At 46.6% G+C, this 26,421-nt stretch overlaps 1 protein-coding gene across 1 annotated transcript in view; it reads left to right on the top strand.

Annotated features, from left to right (window-relative positions):
* Nucleotides 1-26,421, top strand: part of doc2b (double C2-like domains, beta) — a gene marked incomplete at both ends in the record, with an annotated part of 238,265 nt that overhangs the window by 154,570 nt on the left and 57,274 nt on the right. Inside the window, 2 exons of the mRNA XM_080508313.1 lie at nt 741-764; nt 26,216-26,290. Of these exons, the coding sequence (XP_080364439.1) occupies nt 741-764; nt 26,216-26,290 (99 nt within the window). The remainder of the gene's footprint in view (nt 1-740; nt 765-26,215; nt 26,291-26,421) is intronic.

A 26,421-nucleotide genomic window follows, 5' to 3' on the forward strand; every position in this document is an offset into this window, starting at 1 on the left:
TCTGAACACAACAGACAGCAACAACAAATACTAAGGTAGCATTAATAGAGTGCCATGTACTTCATAACAGAAAATATTGAAATGTTAACATGAATATTTAAACAGTTCATTAAATTGTAAACTTGGGACACACTGACAGTTACTTGCTGATATGAAGTGAATGCTATAACGATGCTACTTTGATTCATGTTTTGTTTTCTAATCTAATTTTTTGAAGTTCCAGGCAACTCTCTTTGTCATTTCCTGTTGTATTATTTGCCATGGAACGACTCCATCCATCAGGCTTGGGGTGTTGACATGTTATTTGTCTTGAAACTGAATTTTTCTGCCATTGTGTGAAACATTGTTGTAATAATCCTCTGCAGCAGCAGCACGACGAGTTCACAAAATTGTCAAGTGTTGTCTGAAACCAAAATAATTCAAAACCCATGGTAAACAAATCAAATACAGGGGTTTGTGGTGAAGATGAATGTGTCAACACAGCATTCAGTTTCAGTTTGGCTTTCATCAGTCTCTCTGCTGGGAAATGAAGCCGAGCAAACCAGCAGCTCCTGCTCCACAACAGTGACTCCTACTTGTTTTTATCTTCATCTCTGTCACACTTTCTCTGTATGTTTGTTTGCATGTTGATTTTGATTTCACTCAATCTTCTTTCTTCTTCTTCTGTTCCACCTTTTCCCGCTTCCTTTGCATGCTTTCATCACATCTGTATCGCGGCTTTATGTTTGCTGGAAAAACAGCTTCCAGTTCCCAGATACAAGAAGGTAAGCTGCAGAGATTAACAACCCCCCCCCCAACGACCCCCCAGCCCCATTTACCTCACAAATATCCAGAATGCCAATTGAACCCTCCCATCCCCTGCCCTCTCCAGTCCTCACCGTGATCCCAGCATCTCCCCACTACAATTACTCAATGTTTCCATGTATGAATGTTTAGTGTGTTTCTTCTTCAGCTGTTCAGAGGTGCAGGTGCTCAATAATTACTCACCAAGACAAGGTGCCTAATTAAAAACAAATGGCATGATAATGAATGGTGACGGAGCTGAGTGAAACAGTGTGATGGCTGATCACAATGAAGACAATCTGCTTCTCTCAATCCTGTCAACTAAAACTCCACCTTTAGAGGCGGGAAGTTTTTACACTTATAGTAAAGGTCTTGACGTTGTGTTGGATACAAAAAGACAAGGTGACACATCAACCGTACCTGTACCACTTCATCCAACCAAAACCTTATTTGTACTCCATACATGGATATGTAAAGGCTACGCTTTGATGCGAGGTGCACCTCTAACTGTCTCTATGACCTCGACGCACAACGAAAGATGTACAGAGACTACAAGGGCTGTGATTGGTCCTCTACTACGTCATGAAGTGCTATGATTGGTCCACTGTACTACGGTCTCTTAAAATATTTCTCCAAATCATCCTCTCTGAAAACCAGTGTGACCCAGTGTGACCTTGCACCACCATGACAACCTCCTCCTCCTCCCATTGATGATGGGATCCAACTGCCAGCTCTCCATGTTATTTTCTTCACTTGCCTCAAGTAGTCTGAACTCACCTGCCGGGCACAGCCCCCTACACATTCACCCTTTCTGGAGCTGGAGCATGGCTCAGAGATCGATGCGCCTCTCTCCTCCGACCTGTTAGTTGCTGCTGCTCCTGATGATTGATGGTTCATCCACCCTCCTGCTCCCACATGCTAATGAAAACATATGGCCTGGCGATGACGGCGGCCGAGAGCAGCTCAAAAAACAAGTGTGTCCGCAATACATGAAGAACACACATGCACTGTGTTTGATTTAATGGAGTCGTGGGCAACATGACAGGATGCAGAGATTATAGAAATAATTTCTAAGAAATATGATGCAGCGGAACAAGAGTAAGAATGTTTTGTCATCGGTGCTCTCCAGGCTGGTAGCATGATTGTCCAGTTGCGCAGTGGTTGGGTGGGTCTTAGAACGGTACTGATGTTCGTGGATCTTAGCAAACACTACGTTTTTATGTGTAGCAAAAGCAACCCAGAACACGTAGACACAACAATTCAGAACTTCCGATTTTTCTCAGTTAGTTTTGTCTACACAAAGTTGAAGCATCAACTCAGCTTAATCTATTATCATGATTAATCCGAATAAGAAGATAAACATATTAAATATACCCATCTCTTGCACAGAATGACTTAAAATCCCTAAAATCCAGTTACCGTCACATGCTGCTGCGCATGTACAAATGAGCCATTGATCCAGTGTCGTATCGTATATACACCCCTTGAAAAATGGGCCCTTGGCTTGATAGCCAGCTCATTCTGGAGCTCAACACAAGTCGCCACTGCTAGTGACGTGTAAATATCTCACCACTCCTTCAACCACTGCTCAGTGGGAGGCTGATTTCAGCTGCATCAGCAATGTAACTAAGAAGACATCAGCTCACCTCTCGGACAGTGTCAACAAGGTAGATTGTCTCATTCGCTGCTGAAGAAGGAGGAACAGGAACATGAATGAGGATAAACGTTTAGTTTGAAAAATATTGTTTTTATTAACACGTTCACTGCAAATATATTCCCTTCTTTCTTGAGTCTCTTTGCTCATGCACATGAAATGCAATTAATATAGATCAAAATAAACAATATTATGAATTGAATTGAATTTACAGCAACCCTGTGATTAATCTGATTTAACATCAGAGCACTAGTTTTTATACAAAATTTTTATATTTGACAGTCACCGCAATAACAATCCAACTTGGAACTTTTATTTGGACAGTCACCATAATAACAATCCAACTTGGTACTTTTATTTTGACAGTCACTGTAATAACAATCCAACTTGGTGGTCTGTCTATTAGAATGTCTGTGTTCTACCATTGTTAATGTTTAGAGCCAATTGTTCTCTGCTGCATGTCAGTGATTGCGAAATACGTCAGACAGTCAGTCATTACCAGTAAAAATGCCCTTGGTCCGGTAATATCTTAAAACTGGTCTCATGTCCTAATTTTTCATTTATCACTCAGGGCTCGACTGTATGGCTTGTCCGTACGTCCAAGGCTCGTAAAAACTTTGCTCCGACAAGTGAATGTTCTACCCACTTTGCTAGTGGTATTTTTGCGATATTTTGAAATTTTTTGCAATCTAACCTGCAGAGATTTCTGATCCATGAAGCCGTGTCTGCTTTATTGTTGCTGAAATTACTCCACAAGTGTTTCCCTGCCGCTGCTCTGCAAAATGTGGAATGGATTTCCTGAACGGAGGCGGGTCTCAATGAGACGCGGAGTAATGCGTCAGGAAATCCATTCCACAGTTTGCAGCCAGGCAGCAGGCGAGAGAAGTAGCACTGTTCTATCCAACTTTTCATGACAACATATTGCTGTTTGGATGTATTATACGCTCAAAACACTGCAAAGCATTAACGTGGATGTTTGCAAAGCCATTTTACAGTGAGGTGCTCTGCCACAAGACGTCACTGTTTTAAGACATCAGCTCTTAAGGAGAACAGCTCTGACATCAAAACAATGAACAGCAGCTCCTCCAGGCTGTAGTAGGCGATTCCTACCTCTGTGAAGCTGTGTCCGACTCTGTTATGGCTTGTGGTACGTGTTGGACCAAAACTGGAGCAGTACACAATGAGTCTACACAAGGGTGGAAAAAAACCAATACTTTGTACAAGGAGGTCCACAAGTTCACAAAGGTTCCTTTCCAAAAGTTGAGCTGGGGGGGTTAGCAGGAGGGTTCAGAGGGCTGGAAGAGACGGGCTTAAGCAGAGAAACGTGAAAGGTCGGGTGGATCCTTAGTACTGGAGCAATTTGAGCTTGACTATGGATGGAATTATTATCTTCGTGATTTTGTAGGGTCCAATATAGCAAGGTGCCAGCTTACATGATTCGACTTGGAGAGGCAGGTCACGGGAGGAGAGCCACATCTTCTGTCCAGGTTGATACGTGGGTGTGTAGCGATCTGCCAGCCGTTTATTGTGCACTACCGAGCGGAGGAGTGCAGATCGGGCCTTTCTCCAGACAAGCCAACACTGACAGAGATTGGCTTGGACAGAGGGCACTGCTACTTCCTCCTCCTGGGTGGGCAAAAGGGAGGGTTGATAGCCAAGTGACACCATGAAAGGAGACAGACCAGTAGAGGCAACTGTGAGTGAGTTGTGGGCATATTACAACCAGGGTAACAGGGAACACCATGATAAGGGATGTCGGTCAGTCACATATAGCAGGGCTGTCTCGAGATCCTGGTTGGCCCGCTTCGTCTGCCCATTGGTCTGTGGTTGCTATCCAGAGGAGAGGCTGGATGAGGTCCCCAGAGCCTTACAGAAAGCCTTTCATACCTGGGATGTGAACTGGGGCCCCCGATCTGAGACGATATCTTGCGGGATTCCATGAAGCCAGAACACATGTTGGACCATGAAATCCCCAGTCTCAGATGCTTACGGCAGTTTAGGGAGTGGGACAAAATATACCGCCTTGAGAAAGTGGTCAACAATGGTGAGTCACATAGTGTTACCTTGGGAAGGGGTAGATCAGTGTTGGGATTTATGGTTGGTAATTAGCATTAATAATTACTGTAAGTAATATATTACTGTAAATAATAGATTACTTAAAGTAATTTAGGAAAAATTGGAAGTACTAATGGAAATAAACGATAATTTACTCCTTAGCAACTCCTAGAGTAATTGAGTAATTACTCAAAAGTTAATAAATTATCAAAAATAATTTATTAATGGAAAATTATTAATTTGAATAAATGGGTTATTTATCAAATAATAATTGAATTGCGGCACCACCAGCTAAGCTGGAAATAGCTAATACCAAATTTCAGTCTCGTTTGTCAAAAGGTTATTTAAGTCAGTTAATATTCCTGTGTGAAATATAACAATCTTAAATAACAAGGAAGGTGTGGAGGTCAGTGTGAGTGGGTGTAATGATCTCGAACGGACACCAGAGGGAGGCAGGCGTCTAGTTCGAGGCAGTGACCGTAACGACCACTAGGGGCGTGGCGGTGCACGGAGGGAGAATGCAATGACTCGACGTGTCCACCAAATGGCGGCCTCTCAAAAGATTGCAGTCACCCACGCGGCCACCAGAGGCGCTCGGCACGCTCTTTCTGGACAACGTGATGTCACTGTGCTCGTGCATGGCTCGTGAGTCTGCTTGGAGCGCGCCTGGGGTCTCGGGGTCGAGAAATCCCAGGGACAGTGAACTACACACGGTCCCAGAAGGGGAGGTGCGGTGGAGGAGCGCACAGGAACAGCTGTTGCTGAGTTGCGCAACGTTAGTAAGGAGAGGAGAAGAGAGAAAAGAAGGGGAGAAAGAAGGACAGAGCCCTACTGTGTGTCCAACTCAGCAGCTTGTCCACGGAGTCCAAATATGCGAGTTAGGCAGGATCCCCACTCAGACTCCAGGAGCAGAGGGGCAAGCTGAGAGAGAGAGCTGCACGGTGTGGAAGTCCGCATGGATGTAAACCCAATGCGCTGACACAGACTGCTTGAAAACACGGGATTTGTGTCCCCGAGTTCAAACAATAATAAAAACACATAACAATATTAAAGTCATGTTATTCTAAACTACCTGCCCAGACTCTAAGCCTTACTTAGTTGGACGAGTGTGAACGTGCTTCCGTGGCCCGGTGAAATCCGTTGATTTTCGGCTGCGGGCTTGTTTATCTGGCGTCCCAGAGAAAGGAACCTGAACTGGTCTGTGGACAGGGGAAAAGTCCACAGGATGATCCCAGTGGTGATCAAGCGCTTCTTGTGAGGAGGGGGAAGAAGAAGTGGGGTTCAGGTCGGCATGCGGGGAGTGCGCGGTCGCAGCGCACACTCAGGATCCGGGTGAAGGAAAAAAACAAAAAAAAAAACTAAAGTAATTTCATGGGTGGTTCTCGGCTCGTCCAGCGAGGTGAAGAAACTCCGGGCCCGGTCAGCGTGTTAACACATGTGGTGCTTTTTCTCCGTACGAAGAGGTGCGTCCATCTCGGAGCACTTTCGGTTTGGAAGAGACAGAAGTTACCTCCGCGGGTGATTTTATACCGCTTCCATTGGTTCCGGTTACCACTGTGCTCAGGGCAATGTGGACCAATCCTCAAAACCCTCCCCGAAGCTTCCGGCTGGTGAGGAAGGTTTGGATTCCCCTGCCGTTGACCTCCAGTGTTGCAGCTTGCTGGGGGGGAAGACCCGGGGGGAGGGTCACATGACCAATGGGGAACTTTTCAGTCCTGAGCATGTGGTCTCTTTGTTCTTAAAACGTGCCCCCCCCCCCCCCCCCCCCCCTTCCATCAGGTTGAGTGACCACTGGACTTTGGCTCCAACACCAGTCATGAAGTCCACGGCAATTTGGGACCACGGACGGCTAGGGACAGGAAGTGGTCACAGCAGCCCTCCAGGAGGTTGATGATGAGGTGCAGGAGGTGCCTTATTATGGGCACAGACAGAGCAGGTGGAGACGAAGACCCTGGCGTCGTGGGACATGGCCACAAGAAACGCTGCTGGAGGAAGGTTAGGGTGCACTGGATTCCTGACACCTAACTGGTTCAGGAAAATAAAGGCATTTAGTAGATCTATTACCTGGGTCTGGATGAGCACACTGGGTTTGCGAACTCCATCCTCAATATCCCAGGTGGCCACTGCCACCACGCAGGAGATAGAATGTCTTCAGGTTCCGCCATAGTTCTCTCAATGGTGGCTTGTCGAGATAGGGCATGCGGCTTTGTGTTGCATGACCCAGGCCGATATCTGAGGGTGAATTTAAACCTTCCCAGGAATAAGGGCCCAGCATGCCTGCCGGGAATTAAGGTGCTTGTCATTGTGGAAGTAGGAGAGGTTCTTGTGGTCCGTCCAGACGATGAATGGCTGGGAAGCTCCCTCCAGCCAGTGCCTCCACTCCTCTAGAGCCAGCACCACTGAGAACAGCTTCCGGTTCCCCACATCATAATTACGTTCAGCCAAGGTGAGCCGTCTGGGAAAAAAACGCACAGGGATGCAGTTTAGAATCCTTAGTGTGTTGAAATAGCACAGCACCTTCCCTGGAGTCTGAGGCATCCACCTGTACTATGAACTGCTGAGTAGGATCAGGATGTCTTAACACTGGGGCCTGGATGAACAGCTGCTTGAGAATCCTAAACGCTTGGTCAGCAGCTGGAGTCTACTGGAAGGAAGTGGAGGTAGAGGTGAGTTGGGTGAGTGGTGTGGCGACCCTGCTGTAATTGTGGATGAACCGCCAGTAAACGGAAACGCTGTAGCTGCTTCTGAATCATGGGTTTGGGCCACTCTGCCACAGCTTAAACCTTAGCTTGATCCGTCTTCACCTGCCCCCGCTTGACGATGGAACTCAGAAAACTCACAGACTCCACCTGGAAAACACATTTCTCAGCCTTAATAAATAACTTGTTATCCAGGAGATGCTGCAGCACAAGGTGAACGTGTTGGACATGTTCCTCAAGGTTTCTCGAAAAAATCAGAATGTCATCCAAGTAAACAAAAATAAAATGGTTGCGCATGCCATGTAGCACATTGTTGATCAAGGCTTGGAAAACAGCCGGGGCAATGGTGAGCCCAAATGGCATAACCAAATACTCGAAATGGCCAGGGGTCTTGAATGCAGTCTTCCACTCATCTCCCTCCTTTGTGGAGATCACGTGATAAGCGTTTTGAAGGTTGAGTTTGGAGAACACTGTGGCTTCATGAACAGGAGTGTTAAGCAGTGTTAAGCCCCAAGGTGTTTCATGCTATAACTGTGGTAGGGAAGGTCACAAGAGCCCCGCTTGCCCCCTCAGAAAGCCCAAGCATTCCCACCTATGCTATGTACCCAACCCTAGCCCACACATTAAGACGCAGCAGAGCAGAGATCCTGTCATTATTTTCGAGCTTAATGGTAAACCCACCACCGCCCTAGTTGACACAGGATGCACACAGACATTGGTTCAGGCAGATTTAATCCCCTTTGAGTTCAGAAATGAGAATGACAAGTTGACTATCTGTTGTGTTCATGGTGATACAACTGAGCATAGTACAGCAGATGTGTATGTCAGAGTATGTGGTCAGACGTATTTGCTCAAGGCGGGGCTGGTCCCCAAACTGCCATACCCAATGTTGTTAGGCCAAGACCTCCCTGTGTTGTCAGACCTGGTAGGTAAAACTGCTTTGAGCTATGTGGTGACAAGAGCTATGGCTAAGGCTAAACCTGATGACATGGCAGATTTTCCTTTTTTTGGTGAGGATGTCCCAGCTGAGCCAGCATGCACCAGAGAGGAGAGATGTGCTAAGCGTAGAGAGACAGTGCGAGACATCGTAGAGCAGACAGGCCTACAGAATGAGTCAGATGTTGAACCCCCTAGCCCGTCTGATGCTGATGTACACTTTTCTGGTGATGTTGCTGTAGTGCAGCGTGCAGACCCAACGCTAGTCAGACTGTTTAAGAAGGCAGAGGAGGGGTCTTGCTTTGTCCCAGCCCTTGGCAATGAAGTTTTTACTCTGCAGAAATACATCCTGTACAGACAAAGTGAAGATGGTTTGCAGCTTGTGGTGCCAGAGCTTGGCCACACTATCCCATGGGCAGGTCACCTAGCACATATGAAGACACTGCAATGCATTAGCAGACGCTTTTACTGGCCAGGAATGTTTGTGCAAGTTAAAGACTACTGCAGGTCATGTCCCCAATGTCAGCCAGCTGGAGGGAAAGGTTTTGCACGTGTCCCATTAGTGCCACTCCCTGTAGTTGACACCCCATTTGAGCGTATTGGGGTAGATGTTGTTGGTCCCCTGGTAAAGAGTAGGTCAGGGAACCGCTTCATTTTAGTCATTTGTGACTGTGCTACCAGGTACCCTGGGGCCTTCCCCCTAAAACTGGTCACTGCTAAGCATGTTGCCTCTTGCCTACTACAACTGTTCTCCAGAGTAGGGATCCCCCGTGAGGTGTTAACAGACCAAGGCCCCAACTTCATGAGTAGAACACTTCATAGCAATTCTATGACCTGTTTAGGATAAGGCGCATCAGAACCACTCCCTATCACCCACAGACTGATGGACTCGTCGAGCGGTTCAATCAGACCCTGTTGAATATGCTCAGAAGGTTTGTGGATGACAGCGGAAAAGAGTGGGACCAGTGGCTACCCTACCTGTTGTTCGCGTACAGAGAGGTCCCCCAAGAGTCAACAGGGTTCTCCCCTTTCGAACTGCTGTACGGACGTCAGGTTCGGGGCCCACTGGACGTACTGAAGGAGACCTGGGAAGGAGAAACACCAGAGCAGACTGACATCATCTCCTACATCATGAAGATGAGGGAGAAGCTGACTGCTGTGACTGCCATGGCTCAAGAAAACCTCTGCAAGTCCCAAGATCGACAGAAGGCCTGGTATAACCGGTCTGCCCACACGCGCAGCTTCCAGCCTGGTGATCGGGTCTTGCTGTTGTTGCCCAGCTCAGACAGCAAGCTGTTGGCGAAATGACAGGGGCCCTACACCATGACGCGCAAGATGGGAGAGGTGACCTATGAGATCAACACGCCAGACCATCGAAAGAAGCATCACGTCTTCCATGTCAACATGCTGAAGCGATGGAATGAGTGGGAGGAGCCAGAACTTCAGTCAGAGCAACAGCAGGAGACGTCAGTGCAGTTCATCTGAGCAGTCGAGGATGAGGAAGAGTACAGTGAACAGTATCTGCCAGGCCGAGAGGAAGAGAGCCAGCTGGACCTCAGCCATCTGCCAGAGGAGCGACAGCGTGACCTGTACAACCTCCTACCAGAGGGCCTCTTCACTCAACAACCTGGCCGGATGGAGCTGGTTAAGCACCGTGTGATGCTTAAGGACGGCAACCCCGTGCGGCAGCCCTGATACAGGGTGCCAGAGCAACTACTGCCAGTCATGAAGGAGGAGCTGGACATGATGCTTCAGCTGGGAGTCATCGAGGCGCCCTTCAGCGAATGAAGCAGCCCAGTCATCCTGGTTCCCAAGAAAGATGGCAGCCTGAGATTCTGCTTGGACTTTCGCAAGGTCAATGTGGCGCACTTAAAAATATGTGACCACATTGTTTTTGTTTAAATTAGAGGTGAAAATAACATTTTGAGCTTTGTTTGCATTTATTCACATTTGTATGTATCATGTGGTGTATTCCTGAGTTTGGAGGTGTTATTAGGGAACTGAAGTGAGGTGGAAGCTTGGGTGTGACGTGTTGCGCCGGGTTGGTTTTGCAGTGCGCCTCCGGTGTCTCTCCAAATGCAATCCGACCATCAACGGCAGCTCCTGGGTATTCATTTGTGTTCCCTTTGTTGCCCATTTTCAGGTCAGTACACGGTGAAATAAAACCAAAATAGCAATTGTAAGATATTTACATGCAGTTGGTCAGCCAGTACGACGTGTCGGGTGAAATATGATCGTGCCTGTGTGTTTATTTCTCGGCCGATGGTGAAGCTAAGTGTTAGCCGCAAGTGCGTTGAGCTAAGTGTTAGCCGCATGTGTGTCGAGTTAAGTGTTAGCCGCATGTGCGTCGAGCTAAGTGCTGCAAGCACAGACAGTTTGTCGGTGTCCCTAAATGAGTATGTTAATGTATCGTTCATGTCGAGTTTCTTCTTTTTGTCCATGTTATGTTTAAGTTGAGAATGTGTTTGATTACAGCAATAAACAGTGTTGAGTGTAAGCCCAGTTTAAACTGACTAAAAGTAGTTATGGAAAGCAGTTGAGTAATCCTGGTGTAACACTATAAAGTAATAGGTGACATGAGTAAGCGATATGTGAATGTTCAGAGAAAAGAGATGTTTTCTTGTAAGTCATGTAATGAGGAGTTTGTGGCAAAATCACTCTGTTGTGCACTGTTATACTTGAGATCAAGTGAAGTAAAAGGAAAATGCAATCCGACCATCAACGGCAGCTCCTGGGTATTCATTTGTGTTCCCTTTGTTGCCCATTTTCAGATTGCGAATCTACTGTTATGTCAGCCCAAGTTTGGGACCCGTAACATCAACATGCAGGCAAAGTTTGACCCGTACCCCATGCCAAGGATCGACGACCTCGTTGAACGCCTGGGGAAGGCCAAATACCTAAGCACACTGGACCTGTGCAAAGGTTATTGGCAGGTGCCACTGGCAGAGGGCAGAAAAGAGCTCACTGCCTTCAGAACACCATTCGGGCACTTCCAGTTCACTGTGCTACCCTTCGGCCTACATGGCGCGCCAGCGAGTTTCCAGCGTCTTATGGACAGAATCCTCAGGGGGGCGGAGGGCTTTTCCGCCGCCTATCTTGATGACATTGTGATCTCCAGCACCACATGGGAGGAGCACCTTCAATATCTGCAGCAGGTCCTCTCCTTGGTTAAGGAGGCGGGCCTCACTATCCACCCAGACAAGTGTGCCTTGGCCAGGGAGGAGACCAACCACCAAAAAGCAGGTGCGGTCGTTCTTGGGCCTTATGGGTTGGTACAGGCGCTTCATACCAAACTTTTCAGAGAAGGCGTCTGTGCTTACAGAGCTGACCCGCAAGAACCAACCCAACAAGGTAGAGTGGACTGAGGAGTGCGAGAGCACATTCCAGGACTTAAAGGACTCTTTATGTCAAGAGCCTGTGCTCCTCAGTCCGGACTTTGAAGGACAATTCACCGTGCAGACAGATGCATCTGAGCGAGGCCTGGGTGCGGTCCTCCTGCAGGGGGACGAAGGACAACTGCGGCCAGTGGCTTACATTAGCCGTAAGCTGCTACCCAGGGAGCAGAACTACTCAACAGTAGAAAAAGAGTGCCTTGCGATAAAATGGCACTGGACTCTTTCAAGTACTATTTGTTGGGGCGTAAATTTGTGCTTGAGACTGACCACAGAGCTTTGTCCTGGTTGGGGTGTATGCGGGACACCAATGCCAGGATCACCAGATGGTTCTTGGCCATACAGCCTTTTGACTTTGAGGTGTTGTACAGAGCAGGGAAAACGAACTGTACTGCAGACTTTTTGTCTGGGGCATTTTCAGAAGGGGGGGGAAATGTTACGGAGTGAGCCGTGACGCTTACACCCAGTCAATCACGCAAGCGCATAGGCAGCTATCTGCCAGCATATTTAAACACCAGCTGACCTACTGCAGTGAGTAGCATTTCATTCCCATTCAGTTTCCTGTCTTGGCTTACCTGGTTTAAGCATTCCACACAACATCTCACTAAGCATTTGTTACAGAGTGTGCAGGGAGGCCTACCGACATTATGTAGCATTTGTTTGTTTGTTTTCACCACTCGCATTTCAACACGTGCCATATTTCTAAACATTCATTCATCTGTTAAAACAACATTGTACTGGTAACAAAACACACTGACACACATGGCCGTTTTTGCAGTTTAACGTTTCAGCAAACTTATAAACACATGGATATTTCTGTAGACTCGCCAGCTTCACTCCAGCACTTCCTTCTTTCTGGGACGAAACCGAGGGACTGTTCCACTGTGCAGTTATTGGAGGGGTTCACGCGCTCTGGGCGGCACATACCATTTTAGCGGGGTTGTTTTACTGGTTTTGGGGAAAATTTATTTTATTATGTGTAGAAGGGATTTAGTTTACTAAAAATGATTTCGGGTGTTTATGCATTTTGTGTTTGTTCTTTTCAGTTGTTATTTTTCATTTAGAATGTTGTTATTTAGTTAATTGATTTATTGTAACTGGGCTCATCTGTGGGAGGGGCTGCAGGTATAAAAGCCAGTAGAATGCTCCAGAGCGGGAGTTGTGGTTAGACCATCTTGGTGAAAGGTATTGTGTATTGTGGCCGTGTAGAGGTTTTGTGCAGGGTCTAGTTGACGTAGCCTGGCAAACTTGAAGCCAGTTTATTTTTGCATTTTTCATAGTTTTTGTTTTGCTGGGTTTTGCTCTATATTTTGGGACCTCATTTGGGACACTGTAAATATTTGTACCGTTTTTAAGAAAAAGTTTAAAAATCTGAAAAATAAAAGAGCTCTATTTTTGGGAATGAAGTTTCATCCCTCTCTGTCCACTCCGCCGCCAACTATTCTTGCAACAGAGTTAGTAGACCAGTCAATTTGGGGGTGGTGTTGCCAGGTGAGGCCCAGTACAATAGGGGCGTGTTGGACTCAAAAGCTGACAAGAGACGGACTCAGTGAGGAGAGTAGATTTTAATAGGAAATACGTGGATCACAGGAGTGGTTTCAAACAGGGGTCAGGAAAGGAAGATCCAAAACTGGAGCAGCACACACTGAGTCTATACAAGGGTGGAAAAAACAAGACTTAAAACATCAGGTCCACAAGTTCACAAAGGTTTCTTTTCCAAAAGCTGAACTGGCCCAGCATAGTACCACTTTGGTAGACAGACTATCTGGTGACGAGTGAAGAATGATCCAGAGGCTTTATGGAGGTGGTGATGACGACGGCTCTCAGGTGTGCAGTCCAGCTCCAGTGCAGGGCATGTTGACTCCACCCCCATACAAGACACACAAGGGGAGGGGAAACGCAGGAAAGGGAAAATAGAACCCGGGATGGCAGAAGACTGTGACATACTCCACGTTAAACTCCCTGTAAATAGTCCCAATGGTTGGAGCTGCATTAGAGCTGGAAACATTCTATTGGTGTTGCGTTGCTAGATAATTTCTCTAAAAGTGATCAGAAGAATCAGAATCAGAATTTCCTTTATTGTCTCGGGATGAGAGTGTCTCGGGATCCAAGATGGCGCCTCTGTGTTCGGCTGGCCGTCTCCCTCTGCTAAGTGTGTTGCTGTTATGTCTGCTGTCTGCCTTATGGAGTGTGTCACCGCTGCAGGTGTACGATCGCCTGACACTTCTTTATATTCGCGAGTCTGGGAAAACTGACAATCCGCGGCTCTGATGACTATTCAAAAACGCCTCCGCCTTTCCTGGCGTCCATACCACCACATCTACGGCGTCTCTCCTGCTGGATACCCCGCAGCGGTCGCCGCAGAAGACGCGGAAAACGAGGAGGAATTCTCAACAGGCTGAAATTCTACCTGGCTTCTTCCCGTCCCGAGCCCTTTTGCCTACGAGCTGGATCCTCCACGGATTATCGGGGCTACGATCTGCGGAGTTCCGCGGAGTACAGACGCCGGTGGCTCCGGCCGGTTCTAGGGGACGCCGGGGAGCTGCTTCCGTGTTGTCGGCCTGTACGGACCTCCCAGCGGGGCGGTGTGCCGGGGAATCTCCGCTCGTTCACCCGCTTCTCTCTCCAGACTGACCGATGCTCAACTCATATGGCGCTGATTAATTCCAGATCTCTCACAAATAAGTCATTTATTTTGAATGACTTTTTTACTACACATGACCTGGATTTCCTCCTGCTGGTTGAAACCAGGTGATAACAGCGCCTTCTCCGAGCTCCGCCCACCCGGCTGTTCCTTCTTTAGCACCCCGCGAGCTGCTGGTCATGGCGTCGGTCTTGCTGCAATATTTAAGGAGAGCTTCAGATGCCGAATGATAACAGCTAATAACTTTTCCAGCTTCGAACTGCAACTGTTTGTGATCGACTTCGCCTGTCCCATGTTGTGTGCCACAGTCTATCGCCCTCCCAAATATAATAAGGACTTTATTCAAGAGTTCTCTGAGTTCCTGTCCGATTTTATACCAAAATTCGACAAATTATTGATCTGTGGAGACTTTAACATTCATGTTTGTTGTGCAGCAAATCAGCAGGCTAATGAGTTTAAAGGCCTCCTGGACTCCTTTGGTCTCACTCAGTCCGTAAATGCACCAACACATGACCACGGGCCAGCCATAGAACTCCGCCCACATCCTCTCCTGGGGGGGGGCACAGCAAAGACGGTGTAAGGTGCTGGTAAAATTCCAGTGGGCCAGAGAGTCCGGGCAAGGGAGGGTGGGAGGAGGGGAGGAAGGCCAGGGGGGGGGGGGGGGCAGAGCCTTCGTTCCACACTCCCATCCAGGAGAGTTGAAGACAAAACACAGCCTTGGCGACTGGGTGTCTGGGGAGTCCAAATGTGGATTAGGTTTGTTTTCGTTCAGGCACTTCAGCTTTATCTGTTGACCTTGAGTGTCTCTGGTCTCCAATAATTGTGGCAATATTTTAGCTTCGCAACCGAGTTCGATTATCCTCCAAGATCGATCCAATTTCGCGTAAACGTTCAAGAGTCGTGACTTGTGTACTCTTGAGTTCATTTATCACATGAGTCTGAGCGTTCAAAGCTCAGCACAGTCCTTCAGTGACGATAGGCAGCCTTCCCAATGCAGCTGCCCGCGTCTTGACTTTGCGATAGATCAGAAAGCCGCCAGCCCCAATCAGCACCATACCTGCTATCATTAATCCCAATATGTAGAGGTCCTCCACATCCTCCATGGAAAGAATGGCCAAACACAGGGACCGCCAGGAACCCCAGGAATCCAGCATGTATCCGGCTGCAAACGTACCATCGGGACATGCGGGCTCTCCTTGGCCCGATCTTCGTGTCGTAAAAATTTGGTCGATCGCATTGAGAAACCAGTTGATCAATTCCATGGTTCCTTTTTTTTATTTATTTTTTTATTAAAAGAAAGACATTTTTAAATACATTACAGTCATTCCAATAGCTTTTATAGAGACAATAGAAAAGCCCAACATATCCACATGAGCAAGCAGGTGTGTTTGTGACTGTGGAAAGGAAAAACTCCCCCAACAAGGAGAAACCTTTGCAGAAACCAGAGTCAGAGGTGGAGGAATTCTGCAGACCGGTTGGGGTGAAAGGATAGAGAGGAGAGGAGAGGAAAGACAGAGAAAGACTTGGTGGGGAAATTAAAATACATACAATACCCTTGTTAGTGCTACATCCATTTTTTCTTTTCTTTTTGATAATACATTAACCACAGTGATCTAAATATTTTCTAACTGCCATGAGATTAAACCAGCCTGAGCAACAACAGAGCAAAAAACCAAAATAATCACAACAATTATAACAAAAGCAAAAACAAAAGGACATAAAACAAATTTTTTTATAAATTTATTAAAAAACAAAAACAAACAAACACAACAACAACAAAAGCAAACAACAACTTGATTTTGATAATTAACAGAACAATCTCGTCAATGAGGAGTGGAAGTGTGTGTGTGTGTGTGTGTGTGGATGTGAATGGAACTGTTGTGGGGGGGGCCCGCAGCACCACCCCGGGACCCAAGGCCTCCAGGGCCGGACGCCGCCACTCCGGTACCCAGCGACCCACCGGATCCAGGGAGGCCCCAACAAACCATCCCGGAGAGCCACACCCCAACCCGGAAGGCACCAGACGGAGCGCGCAGAGAGGACCCCCCCCAGGCCAGAGGAGCCCACAAGAGAAGGATAAAGGGCGCAGAGCCCCGGGCCCTGACCTGAGCCGCCAAGCCGGGACCGGCCAGTGCAGCGCCCCCAGGCCACGCGGGCCATCCCCCCACCACCACGCCAACCCCGGCGGGACAGACAAGGCCCCAGCCGCCGAGCCCCAGACCAGCCCCCCCCCAGACCAGGAAGAGCGAAGGCCCAGCCAGGCCCAGCCGGACCCTCCAACCCCCAGGATCCCCATTGTCCCCCCCCATCCCCATCACCTAATCCCAGCCCACCCACACACCCATACCCAAGCATACGCATACACACACCCAGACATACATACACACACACACACGAAGCATACACATACACATACACACACAGACATACATATCTACATATATACAGACATACGTACATACATTTATTTGGTTGGGAGGGGGGTGCCCCCCACTCCCCAGGCCCCCACCAGGCCACTACGGGATCTCGTCCTCCACCAATACAACTGTGAATAGGGAGGGAGAACCACTACCCAGCCCCCCCGGAGGTGCCACGCCCGAGCTAGCGTGCCCCCCGTACTCCAGCCGCACTCACCCCGGAACACGGCGGGACCACAGCGGGAGGTGCTGGGGGGAGCCTCCACCCCCTCCTCCACCCTGTAGGGTGTTGGGTGCATGTGGATGTGTGTATTTGTGTTTGGAAGAGGTGGTGCAATGTGTGTGTCTAGGGTGCGGTTTAAAATTGAGGGGTGGCGGGGGCCCGGGCGTTCTACCGCTGCCCAGCGGCAGAACCCCGAAAGCCAGCTGATCCCCTCAAGACCCTGCGTGACTAAGTGTAGTTAAAATTGTGGGCGGCGCAAAGTCGGGGGAGGGGCAGACCACAGTTAAGTGGCCTGGACCCCCCACCCTCGGCCCCGTCCACTGGCCCTTATTGTTGAATGAGGTAAGGTGAGGTAAGGTAGGAGGGGCTGAGAGGGAGAAGGTCCCCCCGTCGCTAGGACTTGGCCCAGTTGGACCCCCCGCGCCACCCCGCCACACCCCGAAGTGGCCGGCCTGGAACACAGGGACCAACACCCACCCCGACAAGGCACCACAAGAGGACCCGGGCAGGAAGCCCCCCCCACCCCACCCGACGGCCGAAGAGCAGAGTCTAAAACCCGCATGGCCCAGCACAAGCCCGGCTGGAGGCCAGCGGCTAGGGAGCGTAAACCCCCCCCCCCCACACACACTCACATACTCACATAGGACGACACCCATACTTATATTACACACTCCCACACGCACATACACCTACGCTCACATTCACCGTCCCCCCTCCCCACGCACACACACACACACATACATCCCCGGCCCCTCTCCCATATAAACCCTCCCGGGGGTCATCTCCAGTCAGCTGTCCATCCAAACCCGGAGCCCCACTGCCCTCCGTCTCCCCCCGATCCAGGGGTGAGCCAGACCCGGAGCTTGGCAGCAGGGGCCACCCCCGCCCCAGCGAGGGGAGGGAGGCGGAGGGAGGACCCATCCCTGGCGCCGCAGCGGGTACCCCCACCAGGACCGGGAGGGCACCCAGCTCCCAAGGCCCCAAATGTTATGTTTTGATTTCCAGTTCATGAGGATTGCCTTCTTTGCAACGCTTAGGGAGACCAGGAGTGTGAAGGACTCATTTTTCTCTCTTTTAATTTCTGTGAGATCACCTAACAGGTAAAGTGCAGGTGAGACTGGAATGGGGGGGTCCAGGCATAATGATAAATCTTCACAGATCTTTTGCCAGAATGTTTGGACTGGTGTACACTGCCAGAGTGCATGTAGGTAGGTATCAGGTAGATTAGCTGTGCAGTTAGAACATATGTTAGTGGGAGTGAGACCATCTTGAACATCTTTGTCCTGTAATGAACTCTGTGTAGGACCTTGTATTGTATAAGCTGTATATTGGTGTTTTTGCTCATTTTGAATGTATGTCTACAGATTTGTGATGTTAATGTTTAGATCTTCTTCCCATTTGGAGGTGGGAAGGGATATTGTGGTATTGGAACATGACAGGACTGAAACGATTTTAGAAAGTGGTTTTGGTGCTGAGATCTTCAGGAGGTTTGTCACTGTCTGAAGTCAGTTTAGGTTCATCTCTTCTAGTTTGAACTTTGTTTGTATTATTGACTAAAGCTGGAGATAATACAGATAGTTATTTTGACTGATACCATACGTTTCTATTAGATCTTTAAATGGAATAAAAGTGTTATCGAAGAGAAGGTGTTCCCTTCTTATTCCCTTGTTTTGCCATTTTGTGAAGTTTATTGGTTTCTTCCTTTGCAGGATGTCAGGATTGTTCCAGAAGGTGTGAGTTTGCAGGGAATGAGTGATGATCCATTCATTTTAAGAAATTCCCACCAAGCTGTGAGCGATGTGTTTATATTGATGCTTTTAAAGCAGTTATGTTTTTTGATGATAGGACTGAAGAAAGGAAGGTCTCTGATATGGAGATCTTCACAGAAGGTTTTTTCAATGTCCAGCCAGCCTTCAACTAAGGGTTTCTGATTAATCCATTTTATAACATAAAGTAATTTATTGGCCAGATAATAATTATAGAAGTTTGGAAGTTCTAAGCCACCTTGGTCCTTGGTGTTCTGCAGTGTTTTTAAACTTACACGCGAAGGTTTATTTTTCCATAAGAATTTTGAGATATGGGAATCCAGTTTATTAAACCATGTTTTTGGTGGTTTTGTTGGGATCATTGAAAAGATGTACCGGTAGTTAATTTTAGGCAGGACCATCATTTTAATTGTTGCTACTCTCCCTATAAGTGATATAGGAAGTGTCCTACACCGAGTGAGGTCCTCTTCTATTGTTTTAATAAGGGGGGTGTAGTTTAAGTGCACCAAGTCTGACAGTTTGGCTGAGATATTAATGCCGAGGTATTTGATGTTCCCTGGTTTTAGTGGGGTATTTGATGTGTGCTGAAAAATAGAGTTAATAGGAAAGACAACTGATTTTTTCCAATTTATAGAATATTCTGAAATTGCAGAGAATCTGCCTGTTAACTCTATTGTTTCTGGAAGAGAGGTCTGTGCGTTTTGTAAGAAAAGTAATACATCATCTGCATAAAGGCATATTTTATGGGTTACATTTGCTGTTTGTATTCCTTTTATGTTATTGTTCTGTCTAATGGCTGCTGCTAATGGTTCAATAAAAATTGCAAAGAGAGATGGTGAGAGTGGACACCCCTGCCTGGTACCTCTCTCGAGATTGAACCTTGAGGAAATTTGATCATTTGTTTTAACACAGGCACTGGATGAAGTGTACAATGTTTTTATCCAGGAGAGGTAATTTTGTTCAAATCCAAATTTCCGTAGTTTAGCGAGTAGAAATTTCCAATTTACCCTATCAAAAGCTTTTTCTGCATCTAAGGAGGTGATAATGGCCTTTTGTTTATTGTGGTGGCAGTGGTCTATAAGATTAATTCATCTGCGTGTGTTGTTAGTGGAGTGTCGTCCTTTAATGAACCCTGTTTGATCAGGGTGTATTATGTGGGGTGTAATGTTTTCTATTCTGCTTGCTAAGGTTGCAATTCCATGGTTCCGGTTAAATTCCGGTTAAATTCCGATGTGGGACTGAAGAGAGGCTCTTGAAAGATCAGACACAAGACAGTACAGGACGAGAGCAGCAAGCGGGGAAGACGAGGGGGAGAGGAGAGAAGAGAAAAGCGTCCGCCTTCCCCGAGAGCCGGAAGGGAGGATTCTGAGGTTTTAAAGATAGAATGAGTTTATTAAGAGATGATGATGTCACGCAGACCCCCATATTGTCCAAATGGAACAAAAATAGTTTGTACTGCTTCCTTTTATGACCTTATACTAACTTATCTCCTCCTCATTGCAGTCCTATCACCCGTGCGCTCTTCACCCCAGAGTCTCCAACCTCCAACTCCCAGGTTATGCAATACAAATAAACTGTTGCTAATTGCACCCGCTCTGCCTCTTGGTCTGCTTCTGGGTTTCAGAACACTACACTCTGGCTCCCAGCCATAACAGGAACGTTATTATTTGTGCACCTCCTCCTCCTCCTCTGCTTTCTCCTCGAAATCCTCCGTCTCCGAACTTCATTTCACAGTATTTAGAGTGTGTGATTGACGAGGAGCTCTCATCGCCTCAGTGGAAGTGATGGGAGGAACATGGATACACTCCCATCTGCCTTCTGCGCTGGTCATCTCTCCTCCACAACCGCCATAATTATGATCAAGCGGTATTCATGGCATACTCACACAATCAATGGCTCGATGGAGCAATCCTTTCATCCTTGTCCAAATACACACAAACACACACACAAAAACACACACACACACACACACACATACCTTGGCTCAGGTGTTTGCTGAAGGGAACAATAGAAGGAGATGAGCGCAGCGCCTTAACCTCCCCAATCAGCCCTCATGGTGGCATCTTAATGGCTGATTTGTGTGGAAAAACACAAGCGAGTGACTGAATATCAACAGAAAGTGTAACATCCAATATTCCGTGGTGCCTATAAAGGCAGAAAGTAAAAATCAGTGAAGCAGGATCTGTGGGCAAGGAGATGCTTCAGCCTCCAGCTGCTTTGTGCATCTCCTTACACGCACACGCACACACGTTTGTTATTTCATTTTATTGTTTGTTTGTTTTTTAACCCTTTATTTATTTAAAGTTCCCTTTTCTTTCCATTATTATTATTATTATTATTATTATTATTATTATTATTATTATTATACTACCACCATCATTGTTATTTCATATTTGTTATCCCCTTCCCGGTGACCAAAACACACACACACACACACACACACACACACACACACACACACACACACACACACACAATTTCTTTAAATTAATTAATTAATTAATTAATAAAAATACTCAGTCCCAGGAGATTATGGACTGGAGTCATGACACCACTGAGGAAACGTTGTTCTGATTGTCTCTACTGAGAATGTGCACAACAATTACTTACAACCGATCCTATTGGATCCAAGATGGCGCTGATGTGTCTGGTACGCCGCTTGGCTCTGCTCAGTTTTATTTGTTTTATGCTGATTTTAACATCTGTCACAAGGACCATCGACTCACTGCTGGTGTATAATCGTCAAGAACTACTAAAAATAAAACAAACGGTGCAATCGTGTACAATTCGTGACGCAAACAACAAGTCGAATTCATTCTACCTGGCCGACCTGCCTGAGCACCTCATCCGGGTGAATGCGCCGCTACCCAGGAAACGCAAACGCCGAGGAGTGCGATCCGGTCGGCTCGTGAAGCTGAAAGCCTGGCTGGCTCTTTCTCCCAGCTGGTCCTCGGATCTTCCACGGGATTACAGAGACTGCTTTCGCCGTTATGTCTCGCGACGCACACTCGCTCCAGTCAGCACTTGGTTGGTGCCCATTCTCGGACACCGGGAGGATCTCTGCGCGCTTTCCGGGGCTCTGGCGGTGTGTCCCCGGCTAACCTCAGGCCGCTGAGCGGGCAGCTCATGCGGCTACCACACCTTCTACGAGGTGCGCACTCGCGAACGCGAGTTCTGTGGTGAATAAGACTTTCATCCTGCAGGACTTCTTCACATCGCGCCCTTTGGATGTAATGTTTTTAACAGAGACTTGGATCAACACCGGTGAGTCCACTGCTTTCTCAGAGCTACTACCTCCAGACTGTACTTTTATCAACGCACCGAGAACCACCGGTCGTGGCGGAGGTATAGCTACTATTTTAAAGAACTGCTTTTATCACAAAGTGATATCTGAGTGGTCTTTTTCTTCATTTGAACTGAGCTGTTTCGAGCTCCGCCAGACTGACCCAGTACTGTGCGCTGTCGTCTACAGACCACCGAAGCCCAACAAGGATTTTATTAGAGACTTTTATGAATTTATTGCCATTGTGCTCACGCATTATGACAGGGTTTTGATTGTCGGAGATTTTAATGTGCACGTATGTTGTCCCTCTAAGCCAATGGCCAGCGAGTTTTTGGTCTTGGTGGAAGCTTTTAATTTGACACAACACGTCACTGACCCAACACAAGTGCACGGGTACACGCTGGACCTTGTGTTGTCTTGTGGTTTTACTGTTGACCATGTCGTTGTCGGAGATGCCGTGTTCTCTGACCACAGCTCTGTCACGTTTGATTTTATTTTGGACTTGGAGGTGAAGCTGTCTCCCGTGCGTCATGGTCGTGTTGTCAAGCCTGACACGGCCGTTGCTTTTTCTCCTCTTTTCACTGCATCGGCACTGGATCTTCAAAACTCCGCTGCATTTATGGACACGGAGCAATTGATGAACTCTTTTATTTCCACCTGCTCTGAAGTCCTGGACAGTGTTGCTCCACTTAAAGCCATTCGTCCCAAGCCAAAGCAGGAACCGTGGCTCAATGGCACTACGTGCGCAGCTCGGCGTGAGTGTCGGAGGGCGGAGCGTAGGTGGAAGAAGGATCGTTTGGAGGTTTCGCACCACATTCTTAGAGAGTGCTGGAGAAATTATCAGAGTGATGTTAAAACTGAAAAAACGAAATATTTCTCAGACTTGATTTCAAATAATATCAGTAAGCCTTGAGTTCTTTTTAAAACTATTGGTTCTGTTTTTAATCCGAGTCCGTCCACTTCATTGGAGATGTCAAAGAAAACTTGTGAAAAATTCCTCTCCTTTTTTAATGAAAAGGTTGCTGCTATTAGGGCCAACATATCTCCCTCTTCATTGTGGTGTTGTGTGTCCACTCAGTGCTCAGCTGTTTTCTGTCAGTTTGAGTCTGTGACACTGTCTGTGCTCACAGGTATAGTTTCTAAACTAAAACCTTCCTCCTGTCCCACAGACCCAGTCCCTCCTCAGGTATAGTTTCTAAACTAAAACCTTCCTCCTGTCTCACAGACCCAGTCCCACCTCGCTTTTTTAAAGAGGTTTGGGGCACCATTGGCTCTTCTGTTAGGGAGATCATCAACAGCAGCCTGGCTTCTGGCATAGTGCCCTCCTTTTGTAAGAAAGCTGTTGTAGAGCCTTTGATTAAAAAACCCGGCCTTGACCCTGCAGTTTTAGCAAATTATCGCCCAATCTCTAAACTACCTTTGGTGTCTAAGATTTTAGAGAAATGCGTTTTTGCACAGTTGCAACCTTTTTTAGATGCAAATGGAACCTTAGACCCATTTCAGTCAGGTTACAAAGCTTTGCACAGTACTGAATCTGCATTTTTAATGGTTTTTAATGACCTGTTTTCAATGACTGATTCTGGAGGCTCTGCCATTTTAGTGCTTCTAGACCTCACGGCTGCTTTTGACACAGTCGACCACACAACTCTTTTAAACTGCCCCTGACACCACGCAAGAGATTGCGTGGTGTCAGGGGGACCGCGTTGGAGTGGTTTAAGTCCTACCTGTCGGGGAGGTCCTTCTCCGTCAGGCTGGGGGACTCCACCTCTTCTTCTGCCCCGCTTCACTGTGGAGTCCCCCAGGGATCTATCCTGGGACCCATTCTTTTTGCTTTGTATCTCCTCCCACTTGGAGAGATTTTTAAGAAGCATGGCATGTCTTACCATTTTTATGCAGATGACTGTCAAATTTACATGCCCATTGCCAAGAATGACCACAGCCCCCTGACACCCCTGCTTGACTGTCTCAGTGACATTAAGGCTTGGTTAGCCCAGAATTTTTTAAAACTGAATGAGGGAAAAACTGAAATTATGGTATTTGGATCAGCCCTCACGGACTTGGGATCACTCGAAAATTATTTGCATCCCAAAGTCACCAGTCTTGGCATCACCATAGACAGTGATTTTAGATTTGATAAACAGATCAATGGTGTTTTAAAATCGGCTTTTATCATCTTTGCCTTTTATCCAAGGTTAAGCCATTTTTATCTTTTAATCTTTTTGAGCAAGTCGTGCATGCTTTTATTTCTTCTTGTCTGGACTATTGCAACGCACTTTATTCGGGCATTAGCCACAAAGCACTTTCCCGCTTGCAGTTAGTCCAGAACGCTGTGGCACGACTGTTTACAGGGACCAAAAAACTAGAACACATAACCCCAATCCTTGCATCTTTGCACTGGCTCCCTGTTAATTTTAGAATTGATTTTAAAATTGTGTTGTTTGTTTTTAAAGCTTTGAATGGACTGGCCCCTCAGTACATTACAGACCTCATCAAAATTTACCAACCCCGCGCGCTCTGAGGTCTGAGGGCCAGTTCCAGCTCATGGGTCCAAAGACCAAGTGTAAAACCAGAGGGGACAGAGCGTTCTCCGTTGTCGGCCCTAAACTGTGGAACGCTCTGCCCCTCCACGTCCGAACAGCCCCCACTTTGGACTGTTTTAAATCACGTCTTAAAACCCACTTTTATTATCAGGCTTTTAACACTGCGTCGTGTGGTCCCGTGTTTTTTTTATTTTTTATTTGATTGTTCTTATTTATTTTATTGCTTTTTAAGCATTTTTATATTTCTATTTATTCTTTTAAATTGTTTTATTCTTATTTGTAGTTTTTTAATGTGTTTGTAGTTTTTAATCTGTTTTTATTTTTATTTTATGGTTTTATACTTATTTAGTGTTGGACTGTTTAGTTTAGTTTTTATGTGCAGTCACGTGTGCAGCACTTTGGAAACGCTTTGTTGTTAAAATGTGCTATACAAAAAGTGGATTGGATTGGATTGGTAACCAGGACCAGGAAGAGCATTTGCTCCAACAAGGATCGTTTCCATAAAGTTGTTGCCAATATACAGTGATGGAGCCTCCCAAAAGTTGTGCTTTCAGAACCATTTTTGTTTAAACAAAACCCCAAAAATGCAGGAAAGGTTTGTTGTTTTCATTTGAAATCGATCTGAATTGGCTTTAAAGCTCCTCTACCAGAGTCCACAAGGGAAAAATGAAAACATTACATGTATGTGTCTAATACATTGTTAATACCTTTCTGATGCAAACTCATCATTACACTCAGACAAACATGTATTTCCAGCATTTAAATTTCGCAGAACATCTCCAAGTTTGTTGACATCTTAGCGTCATGGAAACTCCCAAAGTTTCTTGAAACATCATGTCACAAGATCCTGTTTATATACTGGAGCTCATAAGATCTTGATTCTCACTGGAAAAAGATCAGTGATCAGCTTCACAACATTTCAGACTATTGTTGTGGCTTGAAGATTCTTTCTTTGAGAAAGTCTGGATTTTTTTCTGGTTGAATCGGTCAAATGTTGATATTTTGGCTTCAGCTGCTGCAACGCCGTCTTTATATCCCAGAAACCCTTGTGGCAGTTTTCTAAATATGACGTCAGTCAGGAAACATAAACACAGTTTTGGTTCGTTTGTAAACATATGGACTTTGGTTTGATCAATTTTTGATTCCATACACGGGGTTGGAATTGAGTGGAAATGAGTGGTGATGTCATCTTGTTTTGATGTTTTGGTTTATTCTCTGTGCTGAAGTGAGCCTTTTTATAGTCACATGTAGGGAAATGTTATCCAGATAATGCAACCCCTGGGTAAAAAATTATGGAGTCACCAGTCTTGGAGGTTGTTCATTCAGTTGTTCAATTTTGAAGAAAAAAAGCAGATCACATGCCACCAAACTAAAGTCATTTAAAATGGGAACTTCCTGGCTTTAAGAAACACTAAAAGAAATCAAGAAAAAAAATAGCAGTAGTCAATAACAATTGCTTTTTTAGATGAACCAAGGAAACAAAATGGAATATACTGGATATAATGTAAAGAAAAAAGTATGTCGGAGTCTATGTTAACGAAAGTGAGCATTCTGAATGGATTCTATGGTTTCGTGCGTCTTCCAGACTCCATCTTCAATTCATTCCATGAACTTCCACATGGAATTTCCACACCTTCAGTTACCCCAAACTCAGACACTGTGTTGGAGAATTTAAGACGTCAATCTGCTCTGTGAAGTTTCTCTTCCCTATGAACTGTCCAATATCTAGTCAAACGTCAATTGCTGCAGAAAATCCTCAAAATATAAAATGGCTGAAGCTTTTTTCTTCAACTCATGAATGTGTCTGTGGGTTTTTTCTACAGGGGCTCAAACCGATGGACCACAATGGACTGTCAGATCCGTATGTCAAGCTGCACCTTCTGCCCGGCGCCAGCAAGGTTTGTACCTCGAAGAGTTAAACCTGCTTCCACGTTTCCGTCTTCGCTCTCCGTTAATCGTGGTGATTATGGGCTGGTCGCCACACTTGCACATTTCAATTAAATTCTTTGCATAGGCTATCACATAATCT

This window comes from Blennius ocellaris (genome assembly GCF_963422515.1).
Source record: "Blennius ocellaris genome assembly, chromosome: 14".
In the NCBI taxonomy this organism is placed as follows: domain Eukaryota; kingdom Metazoa; phylum Chordata; class Actinopteri; order Blenniiformes; family Blenniidae; genus Blennius; species Blennius ocellaris.